Source organism: Hyperolius riggenbachi, chromosome 2 (assembly GCF_040937935.1).
Source record: "Hyperolius riggenbachi isolate aHypRig1 chromosome 2, aHypRig1.pri, whole genome shotgun sequence".
NCBI lineage: Eukaryota > Metazoa > Chordata > Amphibia > Anura > Hyperoliidae > Hyperolius > Hyperolius riggenbachi.
Genome location: NC_090647.1, coordinates 309,272,408 through 309,281,375, shown reverse-complemented (window position 1 = coordinate 309,281,375; position 8,968 = coordinate 309,272,408). Strand labels below are relative to the sequence as shown.

Here is an 8,968-nt window from a genome sequence, read left to right as displayed (position 1 = left end):
CACATCATCCCCATAGGGGGGAAAAAAGGGGGGCAATCTGATCTCCCTGCCTGCACCCTGATCTGTGCTGGGGGCTGCAGAGCCCACCCAGCACAGATCAATCAAACCAGCGCTGGTCCTTAAGGGGGGGTAAAGGGTGGGTCATCAAGTGGTTAAATGCAGCCTTCTACAGTTCTTCATCAACCTTCCAACTAAACGTTGTCCCACCTATCTCGGCAATGAAGACTGGTGCAATCTGCTACACGCTGCTATGCCCATACAAATGTGTCACTGCTGCCCCCTGCTGGTGTGCTGCGCATTCGCAGGATCGACGATCAATTGAGGTGTCCTACAAGATGTCTGCGCCCTTGTGAGAGCTGCTTGACTGACGGTGGCCGGTGGGCACAGGCTCCGAGATGTTTGTGGTCAGGCGAGCGGTGTGTGAAGTGTTGGGCCGGGGTGTGCGGAGTGGCCCCGCTGTGTCTGCAGGAAGGCATCTGATCAGGCATCAGCTATGGAGCGCAGAGAAGGCAGAGCTGACTGCTGCGGGTATGTGATGTGTGGAGCGCAGGCCTCATGTCATCCTGTCAGTACATGGCACCTTCATTAGTCTAAAGGACAAATCTTATGTTCTCATCATCATATCGTTCTGCTCCTCTATAAGTTCTATTTGTGGGTCTGTGTGTATACAGTATGTGTTGTTTAAAGTGTTACCCTGACCGTGAGTTTAAAAAAGTGCAAAATTCCCTATTACAGGGGAGCCCCTGGATAATCCAGAGGCTGCCCTCCTCCCATTGAGATTGCAGTTCCAGTACTGGGGACCCTCTAATAAAGACTGCAAGGCCACAATATATAAAGTAACAGAAAGGTCAGCAATCATTCGGCAGCTTGTCAAATATGTTTCCGCGGTTGTGCTCCTGTCTGTGCACGCCTGCACTGCTCAGTTGCATGGATCGTCTGCAGTAGCACATTTTTTCCCCCCTCCTTGCTGCCGTGCAGGCATGGGTCATCTGTGCGCCTGCATAGTATGGTCACACTCGTACAGGGATGGGAGAGCAGCCGTGAAGAAGATGGGGCGCTAGTCTAGTTTAGGGGACCCACCAGGAAACCTCCATAGGAAAAAATTCAACTATCGTAGCACCCTCTACAGCACAACAGGTTATGATTGGCCACATAGTGTGGGTGTAGTTTACTACAACCTATCTGAAACCAGGCAGTTTGAGAGGGTGCTGTCCACCCAATCATGTTAGCAGGATTTTCCTATGAGTTTTCCTGTGCTGGGTCCCCTATACTAGACTAGCACCGAAGACAGTCCCGACAATAAGCGGTGTTCTGCGAAAAGGTCAGGGAAGCCTCTGGAGGATCCAGGGCCTTTCCTCTACCAGGGTAAGTATCTTACAGGTGGTGGACAAGTGGAGTTGCATCTGAGCACAACGGTTGTTGCTGTCCTCAGACGCAACATTAGACCTTTTTATTTTTTACTGGCCAGTAACACGAAATGCTACCTTTTAGATGCATGTGATTGCAACCGAATGGTGCTTTTAGCCGTCCATGGCCTAATGAAAGCCTGTGCTTAGTAAGTACCATATTTTTCACCGTATAAGACGTTCTAGGAATATAAGATGCACCCATGTTTAAAGGGCAAAAATCAGGGGGAAAAAAAAAACTAAACCTGGTGTGTCCATGTTCCAGGAGCGTCTTGTACATGTTCTCTCCCAGATGTTGTCCTCCTGTGGATCCCATGTGCCCCCCCCCCCCATGTGTCCTCCTGTGCCTTTGCCGTATAAGACACAGGGACTTTTTCTCCCCATTTTTGGGGGGAGAAAAAGTGCATCTTATACGGCGGAAAATACGGTACTTCCTGGTATTGGTACCATATTTGAAGTACTACCTAGGTACCCCTTGACGCCTTTACATTTTTTTTAGAGATGAATAAATACTTAAACTTTTCTTATGAGTTTGTGATCCACGTGACCTGGATTTAAGAGGAGGCTGAACCAAAATTTTGCATGGGGCTTATCGGATAGTGGGTGGAATGAATGTCAACTGAATTGTATAATAAAATGTATCTGATTAGCACTTTGCAAAGTTCCATTTCAGCCTCTGCTGAAAAGTTGTTGTTAGGAAAAAAAAAATGGTAAGCTTGATTTTAGGTCACTTCTCTATTAGTGACATGAGTTGCTAATATTCTGGCTGGCATGCGGATTTCATGCAAATTATTCTAGTTTTCTCTTGTTCTTATATATTTTTTTTTTATTCTTTATTTTAGTGTTATAAAAATATCTTAATACAATTAGCATTTCAGGTTTCAGGAAAGCATACATTTGAACAAAGGTGATCTTCCAAAAATGTGAGACATTAGGAGACGCAGCTCCATTGCAGTAAATAAGAAATAGATACACCAAAGATAAGAAAATGCTAAATGCTAAAATCCTGATTTGATCAGCTACTGTGGATTTTATGATGCATAAAAAATATAGCAATTAAGGAACAATACTATTTAAACCTATAACTCAACATCAGTTGGGCACAAATTTTGTGTGCCCTGGTTAGGAATGGCATGTCGCCTCCCCCCCCCATTTCATTCATGTATTTTGAAAAAGATCCTCCGTAGTCAACTCCAAGGTATACCCAGTGTCTTGTGATGCCACATCTTTTCATATCAGGTCAAGCCCTCCAGTGCTTTATTAAAATCCCCTGACTCTCTAAACACGCTCCAGTACGACCATGTTTTGCGAAAGACTTCTGTTCTGTTCAGAACGGAGTGAGTTAGATTTTCCATTGCATAGATATGATCTAATTCTCGCCATCTTCGTACTAAAAGGCATTTAGCTGCATTTAATATGTCGAACTACCGATTATTAATTTATTTTTTTATATGCCTTCATCGACCAAGAGTTATGATGTAGGAGGTAGAATTCGGGGGAGAATGGTACCTCTCGTTCTGTAACGTGTTTCAGAAGCCTTTCTACTTTTCCCCAGAATTCTGCTATAAGTGGGCATGTCCACATAAGATGCATAAGCGAGCCAACTTCCCTGCCACATCTCCAACATCTATCATCTAGTTCTGGAAAAAGGTTGTGTATTACCATTGAGACAGGATTTTGTAGTTGATCTCTTGTATTTTGGCCGATAAAGAGGTCTTATGGGCATATATACACATTCTTTCTTGTTGTGCTGGGGTGAAAGTTTTGCCAATATCCCTTTCCCACTTCTCGAGGAATGGCGCACGCCGCTCCTGTGGCGTAATTAACATAAGATAGATCTTGGATAAAGTTTTTTCCATCAGGACTGAGCCCGAGCATAGATCCTCAAATTCAGTCTTTTTCCTCATCTGTGAAGGCTGCACTCCTGAATGTCTTAACATATATTTAATTTGGAAGTATCCCCACCAGTCTAATTCTGGTTTCCCATATGCTCGTCGAATGTCTGTCAGGGTCAGCCATGCTCTCTCTCCCACAACGTTAGATTAGTTCAGAAATTTGAGCTCTCTCCAGACTCCACCTGCACGTGTCCCCCTTATATTTGGAAGATTTGGATTGTCAATCAAGGGCAACAGAGGGGAAGGCCATGGCGAGATCCCCATTAGCTTCCTCACTTTAGCAAATACTTGGATTGCGTGAGTACACAGGGGAGGAAGAGGCCATTTTTTTGAGGTAGATTTGGTTAGCCACATTAAGTTGAGAGATCCTGTTCCAAGATTGTCCATTGTTTGGATTGAGCATGTCTGACCCAGTCCACCGCTCCGGTAAGAACCGCGGCAAAGCAGTAATAGGTTACATTTGGTACCGCCAGCCTCTTGTTCTTATTTTAACATATAAATCAGCGTCTCAAGTTACTTTACTTGCTTTCCAGGTGCAACTCTTGTTCAAGTGACCAGAAAATATGCCAAGGCAACAAGAGAAGGTAAGATTTTAGAAACTCTCTGATTCACGTGCTTAAAGCCAATGGGTACCGTTTAAAAAAAGAAAAAAGTCAGATACTCACCTAAGGAGAGGGAAGGCTCGGTCCTAATGAGCCTTCCCTCTCCTCTCCTGGTGCCCTCGGTGCTGCGCTGGCTCCCCCGTTCGCGTCCGCCGCCGCAGGGACTTCGGAGGTCTTTGGGAGCACTCGGGCTTCCGAAGACGGGCCGCTCCATACTACGTACGCGCGAGCGCGTCATAGAGGGCGCTCGCGCATGCGTACTATGGAGCGGCCGCGTCATCGGGAGCCCGAGTGCTCCCGAAGGCTTCCGAAAGCTCCCTTCGGCATGCGGAAGTGGCAGTATTTGACCGAACTGGTCGAGTACTGCCATGGGGGATCCTGCGCGGGTCCGGGCACCGGGAGAGGAGAGGGAAGGCTCATTAGGACCGAGCCTTCTCTCTCCTTAGGTGAGTATCTGACTTTTTCTTTTTTTTAACGGTAAACATTCACTTTAACACAAAGCTGAGCATCACTAAAACCCCATCTAATACGTTTCAGTCTGGGGGTGACTTAGTTGCCCTCTTTGTGGTCCATGCAACCTCTTCCAGCAATACCCTGGTCTTAGGCTGTCTAGTTGCAGCCTACAAGGCACGGGGTTCTGGTTCTCTGTAACTTAACTAGGTACCATTCAAAACAAATCTGTGAGGGGAAAAAAATAGATAATTAAGTAGTGGGAAGCCTCCAGAATGGTCCAGAGACTTTCCAGATCCTCCTGAAGCATACCGTTGCTTCCCAGGATTCTCTTTTTCTTTGTGGTCACACTCCTTTGTACTGGGCATGCACAGTTAAAGTCCACACATGCCCAGTAGAACAAAGATGACTTGTGCACAGAGGAAGAAGCCAAGCTCTAACTTGGGTGGGAGTAATCTGACACACTCCTTAGAGACCACTTCATCAAGTTTATAATGCTTGGAAACACATATATTCTAGAGAGAAATCAAAGCATTTGGGTTCAGAAAAATACTTGCCTAAGGAGGGGGAAGCCTCTGGATCCTAATGAGGCTACCCTCAGTGTCCTCTGCTGCCCGCCAGGCTGCTTTTGCTGACCAGGACTGCGCTCCGATACTGGCATGAGTGAGTAGCTTGGAGCCGCTTGTGCACGAGCAGCTCCGGCTTACTGCGCAGGTGCAGCCATACTCGTGCAGGCGCAGTACAACCGGACATGTGAAGATGAGCGTGGCTGTGATCAGATTACTGACAATCCCTTGTTGGTAATCTTGGAGGATCATTGACGAAGGATGCTGAGGAAAGCCTCACTATGATCCAGAGTCTTCTCTCTTTTTAGGTATTTATTTGATTTTGTACTTGAGCTTAGGCTTAGGTACACTTAAAACAACTTAAAGTGGACCCAAATTAAAAATACAAGATTTCAGAAATAAAATCTATTTTCTAAATTATAATAATAGCAGCCTTTTTTCAGCTGCATGATGACAAATATAAAATATTTTACATTTGTTGGAGGAACCCCTCCCTTCCTTTCATATTGCCGGGACAGAATCCGGCAGACTGGTGGAGTAGGTGGTGTCCAACAAAGGAGGAATTGCTAATGGCTGCCACCTGTATAACCCTAGTTATGAAAAGAGAAGGGTGAAAAGCATGCACTGAAATGCTCATAGGCTTGAAGGAGTGTTTATTTATCTTTGTATGTGTCAGAGTGGTGCAACTAAGTATTTTGAATTGGTTTGGGTCCGCTTTAAATATGAGTGTTTAAAATTATATACAATAAACAATTCTAAAATTCATAAGAAACCTGATGAAAATATATCTGATTAACTATTCAGTGGCTAACATTCCTCAAATTATATAGCATTAGTATTTGCTAGAAAACAGTAGTGTATAGAGTAGTGTTGATTTTATCGAGTAGCTACTCTGAATCAAAATTTAAATGAGAGAGCTGTGACCACGGGAGGGGGTTAACACACCCATGCGGCCATCTGATCCGATTTTCTCATGTTACCTAACACGTCGCGTTCCATGTCACTCCTACGCTTCCTCCTTCCGGGTCAAAGGAGGAAGCGTTGGAGTGATGTGGGACGCATCAGATTAGATGGCCACATGGGTATATTAACCCCCCTCCCCCAGGGTCACAGCTGTGTAATTTAAATTTTGATTCTGAGTAGCTACTTGGTAAAATCAGCGCTTCTATAGAGGCCTCATGGGAGCCAAAAATGATCCAAATGGAGGCACCATGAAGGAAAGTTAATTTTAATAGGTAAGTAAGAACTTGTGGCAATGGGGGTGGAAGTAAGGATAATATTGCCATGTACTGTCTGTATACAGCAAGCAGAAGCGAGCCACAGCAGGAAATAACATTAGCAGTCAGGCATGGTTTTCGTGCATGTATGATTGCTAACAAGAACTAAGTGCATGTTTAAACACCTGTACACACATAACTGTCCCAAATGATTGTTTCAGGTGACCATATTTGCAAGTATTTATGAGCCTTATGATACATGTGATAAGTGTGCAGCTACCTTAGGCAAAGTGACATGAACATCTAACGTACACTTATTGAGTCATCATAAAAGGCACAAAATCACAATCTTGGCCACATATTAGTGTTTGTTAGAAAGAGTTTAGCCATAGCAGCTTTCATAATTCTTCACTATAATTCATCTTTAAAACCTTGATGGCTTTCAAAAAGTGGGAAAACAATTGGGTCAGCACCACTGAGAGTAAATATTAAAATAGCTCTTTATTGTAACATTATTATAGCAGCAACCACAAACCGCTGTTTAGGAGTCAACCCATTCCGAAACTACGCACCCCATCAGGCTATGTTACAATAAAGCTTCTTCTTCCTTTTTTTTATTTTAAGGTCTCATTCACATCATACACTGTGCGCATTTTGGCAGCGTGTATGGTATGCGACACGCAAGAACGGCAGAAGTGCATAGACAACACATTCCAATCATATGTGCTACGCAGCAGTGTGATGTGCTATTGCGTTTGTGTTTTTCGGGAAGTGTGGAGCTGACCCATTCACTGCAGTGAATGGGATCAGCAGCGCATAGCGGTGCAGAAGGCATGCGATTGTTTGCATTGCATTCCAATCTCATGCCCACCTGCAGTAAAGTATGTGAATGAGCCCTTAGGCTCCTTTCACTCTGAGAGCATTGCGTTGCAGTAATATCGCAATGTAGCTGAATGCAAGTGAAAAATCGCGTGGTAACGTTGTGGTGCGACCATGTGGTAAAACATACAGTACCATGAAAGTATATCTTGTTGAAATTATAATACCCTGTAATTTTAATACATGCAGCATGTCATCCCGATTGTTTCGGGCATAGGATCTGTAACCGAGAGGTTGTTTGTTTTTGGACCATCTCCTGAGGCCCCTGCTAAGGCAGGTGCCAGTCTACCAATGTGCTGAGCAGCATTGAAGGATTTCCATGGGTGGAGAGGGATGCCCTTGTGACCATTTATGTGGTCAGTTTGTATAACCGTATCCCACATGAATCAGGCATTCAAGTGGTGAGGACCTTTCTGTGTAGAGGACCTAAGAGCGAGAAATACATCGATTACCGCATATACTTGTGTGTAAGTTGAATTTTTCAGCAAAAAAATTGCTGAAAAGTCACCCCCTGGGTTTATACGCGAGTCACCTACTTCCTGTGCCTGTGTTTGTGTCATGGAGTGTGCTGACTTCCTGTGCCACTGAGTGAAGAGGTTTGGAGTTGAGTGCAGCAGTGATGCCTGTACTGACACGGCTGAGCAGGCTTGTGGTGGCAACGTGCTTCCCTGCACTGAATAGCCGGAGCTGATCATGTGGCCTGCGAGGAAAACAGCTGATCATGTGGCCTGCGAGGAAAACAGCTGATCATGTGGCCTGCGAGGAAAACAGCTGATCATGTGGCCTGGGAGGAAAACAGCTGATCATGTGATTGGAGAACAGCTGATTAGATGGCCCATGGAGGAGAACAGACTTGTGATTTATTGTACGAGCCTCTCCTTTACTCCTGCCTACTCTTGCTTTCCTTGTTCTGCTTCTCATATCACAGCCTCCAGCAGTCAGTCTGCAGGGAAGCACTCTCACACAGTCTTTTCATTAACTCTCTTGCTGCTGATGGATGTCTTTCTCTCCTCTTTTGACACTGCACCTTTTTTTTGCTTCTTGCAATTTGCAACTTATTAATTGGTTATACATCTGTTCATCAATTGTTTTTGGGCTGCTACTGGAATCTTTGCTTTGCACAGTTTCTCATATCTAGTGCACTTACCACTTTCTAATTTTTAACTATTTAACTTTACTATATTATGCATTGTTTCATGAATTTTCTCATGCATTTTTTTTCCTATTGCAAATTACATCATGTTCATGAATTGCACTTTATCAGTTGAGGTCATCCATATGTGAACAGTTTCTGAATAATGTGCAAGTGCCCTGCAAAATTCTGTGCAAAGTCTGTGTCAGTGCAAGGTACACAGATTGTAATGCTTAGTATGGTGCTGGCTATGGGGAGGGGGGCTAACGTACTGGGGGCACAGTTACATTTGCTATTTATAGTGGATATAGAGCTCCCTTGTACAGGAAGGTCATTTGGTTATTTATACTGTGAAGGGGGCTATACTGGGGACGGTCTTGTATGTGAGTCAATCACTTTTTCCTAGTTTCTGAGGTAAAAGTGGGTACCTCTGCTTATATGCGAGTGTATATATGGTATGTGTGCGAGTGTCTGAGATTTGTTCTCACGAACCATGCCTTCATGTATGACAAAAGGTGGTATTGGTTGCTGTCTGGCACAACCATGGGGACATCGGTTTTATGCACACATGCCAATATTTTTTGGGCATGGTGGGAGGAGAAATGTGTATGTTGCTGATGTTCCACATGGCAATTGCCTCAGGAGATGGTTTAGATATGTGGATGATGTCCTGGTGTTTGGGTCCAGGACTTGAGCAGCCTTTGAAGAATTTATGAAGTACATTAATGAATAACGACAATATGCAATTGAGTAAATTCAGCACCACCAAGATTGCATACCTGGAACTCAAATTAGAAATTCAGGGAAGTGCATTGATCTCT

At 44.4% G+C, this 8,968-nt stretch overlaps 1 protein-coding gene across 1 annotated transcript in view; it reads left to right on the top strand.

Annotated features, from left to right (window-relative positions):
* The first annotated feature begins 283 nt into the window (after positions 1–283).
* The window catches only part of MRPS15 (mitochondrial ribosomal protein S15), a 29,244-nt gene continuing 20,559 nt past the window's right edge, over positions 284–8,968 (top strand). The window contains exons 1-2 of the mRNA XM_068269061.1: positions 284–528; positions 3,835–3,885. Coding sequence (XP_068125162.1) covers positions 396–528; positions 3,835–3,885 — 184 coding nt within the window. The 5' untranslated portion in view covers positions 284–395. The remainder of the gene's footprint in view (positions 529–3,834; positions 3,886–8,968) is intronic.